Source organism: Artemia franciscana, chromosome 4, assembly GCF_032884065.1.
Source record: "Artemia franciscana chromosome 4, ASM3288406v1, whole genome shotgun sequence".
Taxonomy (NCBI): Eukaryota; Metazoa; Arthropoda; class Branchiopoda; order Anostraca; family Artemiidae; genus Artemia; species Artemia franciscana.
In genome coordinates this window covers 55,772,829-55,790,501 of record NC_088866.1, presented here as the reverse complement: position 1 = coordinate 55,790,501, position 17,673 = coordinate 55,772,829, and the positions used below count along the sequence as shown (strand labels likewise).

Genomic DNA, 17,673 nt, shown 5'->3' with positions numbered 1-17,673 from the left:
ATCGACAATAGTAATAATAACTGCTATGATAATTCAAACTTTAAACAACTAGAAACTAGGATTAACGAATAAATGAAACCAAAAACGAACAGAAATGAAATAAATAATCATAGAAACCATTATAACAGGTAGTAATATAAATGAATAAATCATCTAGATTCAAGTAAAAACTAAATAGAGTCAAACTTAAAACGTCCAACTTTTCAAGTCAAACTTAAAACGAATAAAAATCACTAAATCAGGAATTTAGCTACTGCCCCCTTCCCCTAACCAAAAAGGTCTAAGGCCTATTGTGTCATTTGCGCTTTACTGAAAACATATTACATTAGATATATCTTATTATAATTGAACATTGGAAAAAAATCTAAACTACAGATAAATTAAATCTAGAATTGCTGTATTTTCTGCTATTAGCATCATTATATACCAAATGTTCAGTTTGTTCTTATTAATCCTTTCCAACGACCATTCAAGACACATAGTTTTCAATAAAATGTTTTTTTTAGTTAATTGATATAAAAGAGAAAACGTTTAAAATGTGTTTTGTTTTCAGTGCAAACGACGCATTGGTCTTTATAATGCGGAGGAGAAATTATCACTACTCCTGTTCCAGTATAACTTGATTAATAATTGTATCTTCTATTCATTTTGGGATCTACTTTTTTATTCATAGTGATTTATGTTCGTTTTACATTTGAGCCACTATTTGACTTTTTTTTCGCATGTCTTAAGTTTAATGTAGCTGTTTACTTTTCTTTGAAAACTTTCTTTTGGGGAAAAGGTATTTTTAAATTAATTTCTGTTCATCTTTAATTGACAGAGTTATTTCTATTGGTTAATAATAGCAATATTTTTTTAAAATTTTCGGTTTTTATATATTGGCTATTTAGATATTGGGCTTCTGATATTAATTTCAATATTAATTGCTGATAATAGTTCTACTGCATAACTTTGAGTCATGGGTATTTCGAAGGTTATTCAAATAAGAGGATTTAAAACCTGCATGATCCTTGGGCATCTATAGAGTTGGAACCATTCTGACTATGCCACTAAGCCTCTTGTGAGTCGCCCATTAGCTTCCCTTTAAGTAGGTGATGGTGGTTGAACTCTTTTTTGGCGGTTGTCCCTGGCGACTGTTCTTCTCAAGTGGAAAAACAGAAAAAGCGGCTTTTTTTGGCACAATGAAAAGAAGAATTATACTTGGTAACTTGGACACCCAACGACAGGAGTGTTCTCATAATGGGTGGCACAGTAAAGGAAATAATCAGAAAGAATTGAATTTTTGTCAAATAAGATACTGCAGATGCTCTTTCATAACCGGGATGCACAGTTTCCTTGGATGCAACATTCCCTGAAAATGCCACCCTCATAGCCTTAGCTGTGGTAGTATTAGCGGTAGTCGAATTAGTAGTGTGAATACAGTGTGTTTTGGTGAGTTCAACATTCCCCTCAACATGCCCTGAAAGTTTCAGCTTGATAGCCTAGGTCACTCCTGAGGCATCGCTGATATGCCCTTTTGACAACCCACATTAACATAGTGTATTTTGATTTACTTCAACATTCACTCAAAGTTTCACCCTAATACCCTTAGCCTTAGCAATAGTAATGGCAGTAGTAGTAATAATATTCACATAGTGTCTTTTGGTTAGTTCAACATGCCCTGTAACTTCCAATTTAATACTAATGTTCCTGGAGTTCCTCTACTGTTCCTGGGATATTACTGATATGCCATTTTGACAATTCGCATACGCATAGTTTGCTTTGATTTAGTTCAACCTACCCTTGATATTACCAGAAAGTTTTCCCTTAATACCCTTAGGCTTACGAGTAGCAGCTGTAGTAATAGTAGTAACAGTAGCAGCACATAAATAGTGTATATGTATGCAGTACATACATACATAGCGCCTTTTAGCTTGTTCAACATTCCCCTTAACACCCTGAATGTTCCATGTTAATACCCTAAACTGTTCAAGAGGTTTTTCTGATACGCCCTTTCGACAACATACATGCACATATTGTGTTTTGATTTAGTTCAATGTCCCCCTTAAACTTCCCTGAAAGCTTCACCTCAATACCTTTGGCCTTTTTAGAGACTAAGGGTAAAACACATCCCCAATCTTCCTAATAACACATCATATTTATGCTCCATAGAGCTAATGAAGGTACTAGCTCCCTGAAGCTGCTGTCTCCACATGGAATTCCTTCAGATCACATTTTGCGAGTTTATACCTCTTTTATACGGTCTTGCCTTGAATACTGTCCCCCCTTTTGTCATTACGGCCTAACGCAGGAGCAGTCGGATGGGATTGAGAGAGTTCAATTTTGGGCATTGTCGGTAATTTCAAAAGCATCCAAAGTTTCATACTGTGCCCTCCTTGAACAGTTTGGCCTAGACTCCCTTGCTAGCTGTCGACAAAAACTGTCACTTGCTTTCGGTACAGGGGCGTTGAACAGCACATCCCATCAATCCATACTCTCCCCTGATTTCAAACCACATCAAGAAAGACCAGCAAGAGCAGTGGCAGAATCTGCATCTCGTATACATCCAATCAATGTGTCTCAAAACAGATATTTGAAAAGCTTTGTTCCCTTATTTGTAAATTTTTTTAGTGTTACTGTTAGTAAGCAAGAATAGCTTGTTCGTTATCGAATAGCGTTAGCTCGTTCGTTATCGAATAGGTTGTTCGTTCAAATAGCTTTAGTTCGTTAGTTATATAGTTATACTATATTCTGACTAGTCAGTTATTGTGTACTGATTCTAAGTGGACAACTAGATTTATTTTAAATCATCTGTGTTGCCTATGGATTGTACATGTATTTGTGTTCTGACGACTAAAACGAATATTTGGCTTGTTTGCTGCTTTAATTTGTTAGTCATATTTTATTATATTTTGACTAGTCAGTTATTGTGTACTGATTTTAAGTGGATGACTTGGAATTATTTTTAATTATTTCGTAAGTGTTGAATATAGATTCTATATATATTTATGTTTTGACGACTAAACGAATATTCGGCTTTTCTGCTGCCCGTTTTGAAAATAAACTGAACTGAATTGAATATTTGTTAATACAGCTACTCCCAAAGTGCTTGGGAGGGGAGGGGGTTAATGTCATCTCAAGGGGTTTAGTTATTGGACTTTTCAACTATGCTTAACAAAATGGTTATCTCAAAATTCTAATCATATGTCCTTTGGGGAAGGACAGCAAAAAGGGGGGGGAGAGGCTTGTTGCCCTCCTATCACTTTTGAATCTTAAGAAGTGCACTAGAGCTTTTAGTTTCCAATTAAATGGCCCCTCTCCCAACTCTTGTAGGGGGCTCTGAACTACTTCCATACAAAGGGATCTGGTGACAAACAAATTAAATATACAAAAATAAACAATAGATTGGAGCCATATTGCTCTTTACTTAGTAGAATAGTGCTGCCATGATAAATACTTATATGCAACAGCTATCTAGACTGGATACTAAAATTCCAGAGCAAAACTTTAGTTTCTCTTATTGTACTGAAGTAACAAAAATAAGCAACAATTGGAGGTTACAATCTTTTGTGGCCAATGGAGAAAATTACTAAATTCTATTTCAATACCAAGTGTCATTTATTACCAACTTATATTAAAATCATAGTAACAGTTAACTGTGTGGCAGGAGATTATAAGACAGATATTAGAACAAGCATTTAAGTATAACTACCTTAAAGACAAAAAAACTCCCCTAAAGAGCACTAAAAAATTTTAATTTTGTACCTGAAATGAAACTGTATGTTTCTCCATGTGTGGTGGCCCCTCAGTAGTTGTATTCAATTTCTGAACGCCAAACAATTGATTAAACACGCTCAAAGGTGTACCATTGAAACCTGATTGTTTTTTAGCAGAAACATGAGATTCATCTGAACTTCGAAGCTGATCTACAATAAAAATATGTTAAGAACAAGAGAGATTTTCAAACAATAAATCAATACCAATTAGTGTTACTCTTAAAGAAAGTGGCTGGACAATTCTTTCTATTATCAAAATTAAATTTTGAGATATGAATCTTGGTTATCAAGGAACTCAAACACCTCCCTCTTAGCATTATCTAAAAAAAAAATGAAAACACAGATATTCTTTCACTGAAAATACAGTTGTATTTCATTACATAATTCACAATTATATTATATTCAATATATGAGTGTAAATATTTTTATTAAAATGTAAATCTATTTCTGACTTCATACAGCAGTTAAAAAAACATAGTTAAGCTAACATAAAAGATTGGTTAGAAACCCCATTTAAGCAATGTATTTCTGGAATGATCTTTAAAATTACCAGCACAATCATCAGGACACTTTGTAAACTAAACAGGACAGTCAAAGACGAAAACAAGAAGACAGTAAAAAAAATCAAGCAAAATATCAAAACCCATCCACTATGAGATGGGCCCGTGGATGGGCCCGCTCAAGGCCCATCCACTATGAGATTTTACTAACAACGATATTTAGTTAGTGCAAATTTAAATCAATCAGATGTTTTGTAGAATTTTCTGAATGGCTGAAAAATAATATAGAATTCTGGTTGGCTGAAGTTAGCGCTAGCTAATATTGGTACACCATTGTTGAAGTTCTCAATGAGCTAATATAACACAACAGGGATAAGATAATAAAAGAAAAGGCCCAGGTTCTGGGTCACCAAATTACCTGCTTTATTTTATTCTGTTGCATATGTTCAAAGGCCAAGTCATTTTCAAGACGAAAGCTTTTTTCAGGAAGGCTATCAGCAGAATTTCATTCATCATGACAACTTTCTAGATTTAGTATTGAATCAAGTTCCCATACTGTGAAGATTAATATGTCTAATAAACAGCTATCATAATCGGATTGCATTGAATGAAAAAAAGAATTATTATTGCAAAATTATTGGATACCTGTACTCTCATCTGAGTAATTTAGTTGACAGAATTTTTCTTTCCAAAGAACATTTTTTTTTGGATTTTCAAGAGATAGTCAAACACCTCCCTTGCAAGTAAGTCTTGTTTTATGATGTTTTAGAAAAATCATTTTTCTGTTTGGGTATATCACCATATTATATAATGAACACTCCAGTATCACACAAGCTAATGAGCTCCAAAACAAAAAATTAGACCCACTACCTGGTAAGCAGGGTGATTTAATCAGTGTAGTAAACAGCTTGTCTTCCAAAATACAAGAGTTGAAGAATGAAGCATTAGAAAGACCAAAGCTGAATTAGAATGGTCACTCAAAGAGTAAAAGCAGAAGAACTCATTATTCAAGCATCAAATGCAACTTATTGAAGTGAAAGAGAGAAGTTCAAACTTGATCATACAGGATTCCCCAACTTTTCTGAGTCAATCCCTTGAAGCTCACATGAAAGATCTGCTTAAGAATACCCTAGAATTTGCATCACTTGTGTCAATTAACAAATGTTACTACTTAGGAGGAAAAACTGACAATATCACAAATGGAAGCCATAATCAAAGTCAGTCATGTAAACCAGCAGTTAATCCAGTGCTAATTAGGCTCAGGAATGAAGCTGAAGCTTATCTAGTTATACAAAACGTACCCAAGCTTAACATACCAAGGGCTCTGGAATAAAAATTTGTATGGACCTTCCTCCAGCACTTAACACTTTGCACATAGGATTCCTCACTAAAGCAAAAGAGATGAAGGAGTTTGGATTGATTCTGGATCCAAAAGAACTGGAGATATGGGATGGACCTAATCAATGATTGAATTAGGATAGTAGTGATACAAGTTGAGTCAACTGTGAAAAGATAAGAGTGATGGGTGGCAATATGCATGAAAAATATATAATTTGGTCTATACATTTGCACATTAGGAGGGGGGAGGATAAGGTCAGTGTTCTGGGAAATACTTTTAAAATGTAGTTAATAGCAAACACAAACTACTCATACTATAAAGTAATTAATCATCAATAGAAAATTCGTTGCCAAGGAAGTAATTTGTATTTAACCTCAAAATGAATATTTTAAATACAAATTACTCTGGCTATAAAATACCTTTTTCTTCAATGCACACCATTTACAGAAGAAAATTCATTATGGAAGTATGGGAGTTTGCTTTTAACAACAAAATTTTCTTAAACTTCTTATCTCCAAGCTGACTTGGCATTGTAGTGAAAACCAAACCCCAAACAGAAAAAAAGATATTCTACAGGAGCAGATAATGGTAGTTATCAAAAAAAGTAATGGTAGTTTTATCATTAGTAATTGTAGTTTTCAAGCAGTATTGAACTTTTCAGAAAAAAAACTTTTGCAATGTCATGATATTCTTTTGAGGACTCAACCAGATGGTTTTAAAAATCAACAAACCTCAATAAATAAAGTTTCAAGTTATAGCCAGAAGAAGAATCTGCGCTCATCCAAACACCATTACTATCAAAAGTATAAAAAAACTCATCACAATTGTAAAGCTCATACCAAAAGAAGGTAAAGATAAAAGTAAGATTGAAAACTATAGAACTATCACCTTACTACCTGTTGCTGGTAAAATATATGAATGACTTGTCAAGCAACAATTGACCACAATGATTGAAATAAATAAAGGGCTACAAGATATGCAGTATGGATTCAGAAAAGGCAGAAACACAGATGATATCATTTTTATGTTCTTGAATGACGCCCTTTACACCCTTGAAAACAAAAAAGTCCTTGTTGCTCTGTTTCTGGATGTAAAGGCAGCATTTGAGACCATAGTCCATCATCAATTCTTGGATGGAGTCCTTGAAGCAAAGATAAGATGCAGATTATTGGCCTTTTCCTTGTCTTTCCTTGAGGATAGAGATATGAAGATCATTTTCAGAAAAGCTGCATCATCAAATCTGATAAACAAAAAAGAGGGGTACCTGAAGGGTCAGTATTGGGTCCTGTCTATTACAATATTAGTGAGTTTAACATCCCCATTGAAGCTGGAAACGTCAGAGGGGGTATTTTTGCAGATGATAACTGTCTTTGGGCTGTTGGTAGATCAGTTAATGAAGTAGAATCGATTCTTCAAGATTCACTCAATCAGATAAGCCATTGAGCTGTGGAAGCAGATATTTCATTCTCAGTAGAGAAAATCAAAGTAATGATATTTACTAGGAAAACAAAAATCAATAATCCTAAACTCTTATTAAATAGTACTCTACTGGATGATGTTGATGAAATCAAGTGGCTAGGGTGTCACTTTGACAGGAGACTTACTTTCAGAACTCATATAAATCAAACTAGAGCTACTTGTATTAGGAGATTAAATATAATGAAGATGCTGTCTGCCATAATGTAACATATGGACCAGCAACCCCCCCCCCCTTTCGGAACCCAAAACTAAGTCTCTTATTTCGTTCACTTTAGAAAGTTTCAAACAAAAGTTTTACAAACAAAGTTTTACTTTTGGCACAAATTTCACGGCAAGCAATTTTGCTTACAATTTCGCAATTACAGCAAGTTTTAAAACTTCCAATTTTGGTAGTCGAAAATAATACCTTTTTTAATGTTAGTTTTACAGCAAGCAATTTTGCTTACAATTTCACAACAAGTTTTAAAACTTCCAATTTTGGTAGTCGAAAATAATACCTTTTTTAATGTTAGTTTTACAGCAAGCAACTTTGCTTACAATTTCGCAGTAAGTTTTATAGCTTCTAATTTTGGTAGTCGAAAATAATACCTTTTTCTATGACAGTAACATGCAATTTTGGTTACAATTTCGTAATTACAGCTACCAATTTTAATAGTCGAAAATGATACAAAAAAATACTTTTGACAACCAAAACTGGATTCATATCGTGTTACAATATTTCTGAGGTCAATCTACCCAGTGCTTAATTTAGAAATCCGGGTTGATTCGGGATATATAAGGTGAACTAAAAGTTAGGAGTGTAATTCAGTTTGTTGGTAGACATACTTTGATGCACTTGATACTACTCTCAATTATTGGAGCCGTTTTACCTGGAGTTGTATATGAAGTAAGAAAATAAAATTATTGTCAATAATTGTGTTTGTCTTTGAGTTAACGTGCAGGTACAGTTCCTATTGTCTATTGGTACGTTCCCAAGGGAATCTGCCCATCTCGGCAAATCTAAACGTCATGATGATGAATTCGTCTCCAAGGTTATAGAGACTGGTCAATAGAACCCTCCCAATCTATATCCATTACAAACAACTTAAACTATATACGAAATCAAGTAAACCTTATAAGCAATAAGTAAACTAGATAGAAAACGAACCAAACTTTATAAGAAACCCCCCCCCCCCCCGTAACATTTGGCGCGGTCGGTAGGATGCGGTCATTTGGCGCGGTCAGAATTGTATCTGATAGTTACATATGGACCATATATGGTCTTATTGTCTCATAATTGAGAAGTGATTGTATCTAAATCATTTAAGAAGAGTTAAATTATTAGAAAAAATTTCAAAAAAATTTTTTTTGTTCATTATAGCCTATGGTTTAAAATAACATATGTAACATATGGACCAGCAACCCCCCCCCCTTTCGGAACCCAAAACTAAGTCTCTTATTTCGTTCACTTTAGAAAGTTTCAAACAAAAGTTTTACAAACAAAGTTTTACTTTTGGCACAAATTTCACGGCAAGCAATTTTGCTTACAATTTCGCAATTACAGCAAGTTTTAAAACTTCCAATTTTGGTAGTCGAAAATAATACCTTTTTTAATGTTAGTTTTACAGCAAGCAATTTTGCTTACAATTTCACAACAAGTTTTAAAACTTCCAATTTTGGTAGTCGAAAATAATACCTTTTTTAATGTTAGTTTTACAGCAAGCAACTTTGCTTACAATTTCGCAGTAAGTTTTATAGCTTCTAATTTTGGTAGTCGAAAATAATACCTTTTTCTATGACAGTAACATGCAATTTTGGTTACAATTTCGTAATTACAGCTACCAATTTTAATAGTCGAAAATGATACAAAATGATACAAAATAATACTTTTGACAACCAAAACTGGATTCATATCGTGTTACAATATTTCTGAGGTCAATCTACCCAGTGCTTAATTTAGAAATCCGGGTTGATTCGGGATATATAAGGTGAACTAAAAGTTAGGAGTGTAATTCAGTTTGTTGGTAGACATACTTTGATGCACTTGATACTACTCTCAATTATTGGAGCCGTTTTACCTGGAGTTGTATATGAAGTAAGAAAATAAAATTATTGTCAATAATTGTGTTTGTCTTTGAGTTAACGTGCAGGTACAGTTCCTATTGTCTATTGGTACGTTCCCAAGGGAATCTGCCCATCTCGGCAAATCTAAACGTCATGATGATGAATTCGTCTCCAAGGTTATAGAGACTGGTCAATAGAACCCTCCCAATCTATATCCATTACAAACAACTTAAACTATATACGAAATCAAGTAAACCTTATAAGCAATAAGTAAACTAGATAGAAAACGAACCAAACTTCATAAGAAACCCCCCCCGTAACATTTGGCGCGGTCATCAAAAAAGACACTAAAGGAACTGTATATGCCTAACAACATGACTACCTGCTACCCTAGACAAATATGATTATTCACAAATTATTTTTTGATTTTAAGTGCATTTAATTTTACATTATTTAAGTGCAGTATAATTTTATTTCTACTTATGTATTCTTTTGTGTGTACCCCATCTTAAAATAATTAGAATCTTAAGTAGTTAAATATAAATAAATCTTCAATGAAAACTAAAATTTTATATACCGCATAACTTCAAGAATAAACTGAATTAAAATAACAAATATGGCTCAGGAACAAGACGAATTATTAAAAGCGCAACAAATTATTGCAACTTCGGTAGAAATTGCAAAATCATTACCTGATTATGAAGGGGATACAGATGTAGATCAATTCAACATCCACTTAGGACAATTTGTTGAAATGACAAAAATTGACTTAAATGCATTAAAAAACATGCTACTCTTAAGACTAAAAGGACAGGCTTTGACATTTTTGAAACAAATCGAAAATACCGTAGGAACTGAAACCACCTCAACAATTAACTCAATAAAGCTATTGCAACAGGCTTTTCAAAAGAGATTCATCGATACTAGTTCATTGAACAAACTAAAACATGGGTTAGTCACATTCGAACAGACCCAGAACGTAAGAGAATATTTAAATAAAATTAGAATCGCAACAGAAGCGCGATACGGTCCAGGAGAAGGGGAATTGTATGAAAAAATAATACTAAATGCATTTAAACAGGGACTCAACCCAAAACTATATCGTCTCTTAATTTCCAAAAAAATCGACGACTTAGAACTGGCAGTTCAGGAAATAGAGACCGCTGTAGAAATCGATTCCATAGTCCTGCAGCACCAAAAACTATCAATAAATGCGGTAGAAAGTAAAACAGCTGTAAAATCAAGAGATCCCTCTCCGCGATTTTTCTCCAGAGAATCATCGCCAAAACCACTTCGAAATCAAATTCGAACCACCACACCTCCAAGACAAGTACGCTTTGCCCCCAATAATCAAATGAGGGCACAGGCGAATTATGAACCACTAAGGTGCTACTCCTGTAACCGGTTAGGTCACATCGCAAGAAATTGTTTTACAAACAATAATTATCGCCCAAATTTTAGGGGATCGAGCAACCATTTGTCCAGGGGGACAAACTATAATGGGCACGCCATTATAGGTTGGAAGCGTTATTTGAACTATTCAATGCAGAAATACAAAAACTTAAACAAAGCACAACACGTATATTCGAAGTATTTTTCCGTAGGAGTAAATATAAAAGGTCAACAAGTTTAATCCCAATAGTAGGGGAGCTTGCATCTCGATTATTCGGTTTGTCAACCGAAGAAGATTTAAATATATTAAGAGATAATGTTAAAAGACTCAATACAGCCATGAATACAACACTCCATGTACAAAAAATACAAGCAAGTATAGCAAACTATCAAAAAGACAAAATTGAGGCCATTTCCAAAAAAATCTCAAGAACGGTCAGCACAATGAATTATTTGAAAAATGAAGTAGACAGAGTAATCTCCGATTCTAGCTTAACAATGGTATCACTAGACATTGTTATTATGTCTTTGTTGAACTTGGCTACTGATGTCAGTAAATTTGAATTCGCATTATTTGAGTTAACAGGAGGAGCACTTTCTTACGACTTAGTAGATCCCTCGGACCTCAAGAACATCCTAAGTGAAATAAAAACTCACTTAACCTTTGGTCTCCACTTACCGGTAGAACCAGAAGTAGCTAACTTATTTTTATATTATACCAAGCTAAGGGTGCATATCACCGAAATAAATGAACAACTGTTTGCTGTCGTAACAATCCCATTAATTAACCAACAGTCCATATTTGATCTTTACAAAATATCTACTTTTCCAATTAATATTAAAGAGACCAATTCCTTCATGAGCATTACGCCTGAAGCAGAATATATGCTAATTGATCAAGACAGAAGGAAATATACACTCGCCAATTCACAGGATTTAAAAGAATGTGTTTCTTTTAAAAACTTAGTCTGCCAACTAACGCTACCTATATATAATGTAAAAATCGGATCTTGCATATTAGATCTCTTCCTAAAGGAATCACAACAACAAGATATTCCCAACTCATGTGATGCCTTAGTAGGAAGCACAAAGAGAGAAATCTTCATTAATTTACGAAATGACTTATGGCTTTTTACAGTACCTAGAAAAACAGTGGGAACTCTATCATGCTATACCAATACACAAAAAATTGACCCCAGTTATCGAACCGAAATATTATTACAGGACGTTGGAACAATAACAATAAAACAAGGTTGCCGACTCGTGACAAAAGAAACAACTGTACAAACACCTTTGATCACAACTAGCACGAACGTTGTGAGCCCAAAAATAATAAATTTCCAAGGAATAAATTTGTCTTTTACGATACCAAACATGAACAACGAAGAATCAAAAATATCAATTTGGCCCAAAATAGAAAAAATTAAGGGTACTATGCAACTAGCAAAAATAAAAGAGGCATTAGACCTACAAATACCGTTGTTCACGACAGAAGACCAAAGACTAAAATACGTAGAAAGTCAATATGGACTATTCTCGCCAAATTCCTGGTACAATATAATAATAACCATATTTTTGGTATTTCTTATATCTCTAACAATAAGAGCGCTACTCACAGTAAATTATGGAAAGCTCTTGAGACGAAAAACGATAAAAAACGATGCAATTGATGCTCAGGAAATGCATCAACTAAACCCTACAGCCCCGGATGATATTTAAGCCATAATAAAGGGAGGTTATAACAGTATGGGAAAATCGAGGTCTTTTCCCATATATTCATATAACTAGTCCCTGCTTTAATAAATATTGTTGGTGTATTGCAGCTAGAAGGCTAAGATACGATTTAATTGTATTACTTTTTGGCGGAGATACATCAGTAATATAAATATTTGGCAGAAAATTTTTATGTAAGATTTAGACCTCTGACAAGTTTAATCACTTGTCCCTTCTGAATGTAAACAAGAGAATGGAGGTCGTCTCTTGTAATTTTCGATATTGTGTTACTGAACTAAATATTCCTAACGCATGGCAATAGAAAGGCTATGACGCTAGAAATAGACGTTTCTTTTCTACAAAGTCTTGCGTTGGGAGTATAAAGAATTAGAAATATACAAAAAAAAAAAAACCTCCAAATTAATCTTGTGCTTAATCGACGCCTTTTAACAGTGTTACTTGTTTAATCACATAATCATATGCCTATCATATGAATGTCACAATATCAATGTTAATCATAACCATCGTTTTTACAATTATATAATGTTGTTACCATTATATTTAATAACCATATGATTCTGCCTGGAAATTTTTTCATTACAGAAATTGGCAATTGACCGACATTACATAATGGTCGAAAACTGGAAAACACCTATCATGATTCGTCAACCGCCAAGGAATGCCCGAAAACACATGATTCAACCAGAAAGCTATCACCCACATAACACCTCAGAGAACGCCATCTACCATACTGCAATCATTTTCATCTTCTAATAGGACATCGCAAAATAGAGAAGGCGTAACATCCAGCCAAAATACAACCACAGCATATCCGCGAAGGCACCATAGATGGTAACGAAACACAACACGAAGACCCGATATCAACAACATCAAACCCAATGAAGATTTAAATCAGAAAATTCTAATCTTATAAACTTTGGAATCAACCACAAAGTAAGGTTTTAAGAACTACCTCAGTCCAATAACGCTTAAAATGCAGAAGGGAGCGGGAAAGGAATGGAAGAACCGTAGTACCAGGCGTACATTTGTACTTAAACTCCTAGGGGATAGGTATTCCTAGTCTTGCACTTCCCATTTTGAAAAAGCGTTATAGAAAGACTGACTGTACGGATGCAAAATTTTTAAGAAACAATAAAAAAACTTAAGGGTGATAAACTAAAGAAATGACATTATATTAATTCAATCAGTGGATAGGGCAAGGACACGAGAATTGTGATTGGTGTATAATATTCCAAAAATAGTAAATGGTGAACAATTAAAGTGCCAAGTAGTGAGTAGTTGGAACTTAATTAAAGTGCAAGTGGAAATACTTTTTATGTAACGTTGTATAACCAGGTATTCAAGTATAAACCTTATTAATGTCAAGTGATGTATTGATGTAATTCAAATGTAAGGTGTAGGTTAATTAAAGGTGTAGGAATATATATGTTTTCTTATATATAATCATTTTTGTGGTGAAAGAAAAAAAAAGAATATTTTGACAATAAGAAACTGTATGAGTGATAAAATTTAAGGACAGGGAACGTTCTGATTGACGAGGACGTCAATCTACAGCGGGATAGGGGATATGTAACATATGGACCAGCAACCCCCCCCCCTTTCGGAACCCAAAACTAAGTCTCTTATTTCGTTCACTTTAGAAAGTTTCAAACAAAAGTTTTACAAACAAAGTTTTACTTTTGGCACAAATTTCACGGCAAGCAATTTTGCTTACAATTTCGCAATTACAGCAAGTTTTAAAACTTCCAATTTTGGTAGTCGAAAATAATACCTTTTTTAATGTTAGTTTTACAGCAAGCAATTTTGCTTACAATTTCACAACAAGTTTTAAAACTTCCAATTTTGGTAGTCGAAAATAATACCTTTTTTAATGTTAGTTTTACAGCAAGCAACTTTGCTTACAATTTCGCAGTAAGTTTTATAGCTTCTAATTTTGGTAGTCGAAAATAATACCTTTTTCTATGACAGTAACATGCAATTTTGGTTACAATTTCGTAATTACAGCTACCAATTTTAATAGTCGAAAATGATACAAAATGATACAAAATAATACTTTTGACAACCAAAACTGGATTCATATCGTGTTACAATATTTCTGAGGTCAATCTACCCAGTGCTTAATTTAGAAATCCGGGTTGATTCGGGATATATAAGGTGAACTAAAAGTTAGGAGTGTAATTCAGTTTGTTGGTAGACATACTTTGATGCACTTGATACTACTCTCAATTATTGGAGCCGTTTTACCTGGAGTTGTATATGAAGTAAGAAAATAAAATTATTGTCAATAATTGTGTTTGTCTTTGAGTTAACGTGCAGGTACAGTTCCTATTGTCTATTGGTACGTTCCCAAGGGAATCTGCCCATCTCGGCAAATCTAAACGTCATGATGATGAATTCGTCTCCAAGGTTATAGAGACTGGTCAATAGAACCCTCCCAATCTATATCCATTACAAACAACTTAAACTATATACGAAATCAAGTAAACCTTATAAGCAATAAGTAAACTAGATAGAAAACGAACCAAACTTTATAAGAAACCCCCCCCCCCGTAACAATAAGTTGGGGTTACAAATGTGATTTCGTAATTGAATTCTACACAAAATACATCAGGCCAATATTGGAATATGGTTCAATAATTTATCAAATAGCCAGTAAAACCACCCTCAGAAAACTTGAGGGTATTCATAATTCTGCCCTTTGCATAGCATTCTGTGCTCAAAAAACCACACGTGTGACATTCTTAATATCTGAAAGCGGCGTAGAAGACTTAGAGGTATAATGTCTTATCAGTGGTCTTAAACACCTCAAGAAAATAAGCCTGACCAAAAAAATCATCCTCTGAAATCCTGCCTGCTGAAACATGGACAACTGTGGCTTTCAACAAATAAAAATAATGGCTGGTCAGCTGGCATTAATGCTCTTAGAGAAAAAGACATTGAGCCCAAATTATCTGAAATGCTTCATATAGAGGATCTAATACCATCCCATATGGGACTACCAGAGTATAGAATTCTTTGAAGACCTTGAAACCTGGGAAGGGCTAGATCTTGCAAACTCATTCAAGTACCTCACAGAAGTAAGTTTTACTGACCATATTGACATATATACAGATGCTTCTAAAAATTAAAATGGAGTTGGAGCTGCATTTGTTGTCCCATCCAAGTCCATAGTTCTGAAATTTAAGCTTGATGGAAACTTGACTATATTTGATGCTGAAGTAATTGCATTAACCAAGGCTGCAAACTTTGTATTCCTCTCATTTACCCCTGGAGTTAAGTTAAGAATCTGCTCTGACTCTAAAAGTGCTATTTTGGCCCTGAAAAGTTTTTACTGGTCTAGGAAACCAGTCTCAGAAACCATTTTATGCCACACATCATTAAGTTGTCAATATGGGTATACACTTAACCCTTCAATGGATACCTAGTCACATGGGCATACCAGGAAATGAACAAGCATATCTGACAGCTAAAGATGCAACTATATCAGGTGAAGAGACATCCAGTGCTGTAACACCATCAACAGTATATGCTATTAGTTCAATTATACAGAAGTTAAAGCATGAATCTTTCATAAATAATCAAGCTAGAAGCTCAAACTGATTTGTTACCAAACAGTTTTTTGAAAAAGAACTTTACAGCAAGTTATCAAGACAACAAGGCAAAATACTATTCAGGCTGCAATCAGAACATGTAGGAACATATTCATACTTAGCCCAATTCTATAATGAAAACCTAAAATGTAGCTACTATGATCAAGTGGAAACAGTAAATCACCTTCTACTACAGTGCCCAGTCACTGACTGGCATAGACAAAAACTTCATGATCTTATGTGTGTAAACAAACTTAAAGACTACCACAATCTTCTTGGCAGCTCAGCAGCAGCTGATGAGAATGTAACAGTGATTTCAGCAACAATTGAATTTTTACACAAGATCTCAAGGGATAAATCCCTATGATTAATCTTCTTTATTTCAGCAGTGTTCATCCAAAGTCCATGATCCTCAAGTCATGCCAGTGAGAAGGAGGATTAAATTCGTTATCATTACCTTAAATCGCAGCTTGGAGTGATATAAGGATTATCCATCCTTGTGATGCTCCATGAGAAAAAAAAGAATTCGTTTGGTGTAGATTGTGGCTGTTAGATTAGACTCTTGTGGAGGACTCTGCAGCTTCCCAATTGTAAAGGAACTCCTGGCAGAGCCATTCCCTATCAAGGTGGGACTTGAACATGTCAATTGAAGTAGCAGAAACTGTTTCTTCAGAGAGCTGGTTCCACATATTGATGATTCTTTGGCTGAAGAAGTGGCTTCTATGTCTACTCGTCGAACACTGCATGGAGAGCTTCAAAGAATGTCCTCTAGTACCAGAATGCAAGGGCTGTGCAAAGAGACCGGGAAGGGTATTTTTAGAGAGAATTTTTTTGGTTAAAATAATGTCACCCCTTTTCCGTCGGTATGTTAGCGTTGGCAGCTTCAAACGACGTAGTCTTTCTTCGTATGGAAATTTATTCATGTTGGTAACCATCTTAGTGGCACGACGCTGGACATCCTCAAGCAACTTCCTATCTTTTTTGAAGAAAGGGGCTGCCAATGACATTCCAACCTCCAGGCGTGGACGTACAAGCGCCTTATATAACTTCATAAGAGCTCTAGGGTGTCGGCTGGAGATGGTTCTTTTTATGATACCAAGGGTTTTATTTGCAGAAGATGAAACAGACTTAGCATGGCTGCTAAACTTTAATTGGTGATCTACAATAACCCCAAGATCTCTTTCATCGGAAACAGCAGAAAGGAAGTTGTCTTGAAGGAAATACTTATGATGCTTGTTATTTTTGCCAAAATGAATTACATGGCATTTGTCAACATTGAAAGTCAGAAGCCACATGTTAGCCCATCTTACTAGACTATCAAGATCTGTTTGAATTGATTGCTGGTCAGAGGGAGTAGCCACTTTTCCAACTAGTTTTGAGTCATCAGCGTAAAGGGTGATAAGATTTGAAAGAAGGGTGGGTAATTCGTTAATATAGAAGTTGAAAAGTGTTGGTCCAAGAATAGTGCCCTGGGGCACGCCACTTAATACAGTTGTGGGAGAAGAGAAATGAGGAGTTCCTTGCAAATCAAAAACTCTGACGCTCTGTGATCTTTCAGAAAGGAAGCCCATAATCCACTGTACAACACCTTCGTTGACACCTGCAGCCCTCAATTTGATTATGAGGAATTCATGACAAACTTTGTCGAATGCTTTGGACAGATCAAGAAGAATCATGTCGACAGGAAAACCCTCATCAAGCAGTGTAGTCACTAATTCATATGTTTGGATAAGGTTAGTGTCCACAGATCTACCAGATCTGAAACCATGTTGTGATGTGGAAAGGATATTATTGACCTCAAAATGTTCAATTAGAGCTTTATTAACAAATCTCTCAAGCAC

The 17,673-nt window shown here is 34.7% G+C and overlaps 1 protein-coding gene across 1 annotated transcript in view; it reads right to left on the bottom strand.

The window, feature by feature from the left end:
• LOC136026629 (uncharacterized) overlaps nucleotides 1-17,673 on the bottom strand; it is an 84,149-nt gene that overhangs the window by 61,572 nt on the left and 4,904 nt on the right. Inside the window, exon 2 of the mRNA XM_065703352.1 lies at nucleotides 3,745-3,905. Within this exon, the coding sequence (XP_065559424.1) occupies nucleotides 3,745-3,905 (161 nt within the window). The remainder of the gene's footprint in view (nucleotides 1-3,744; nucleotides 3,906-17,673) is intronic.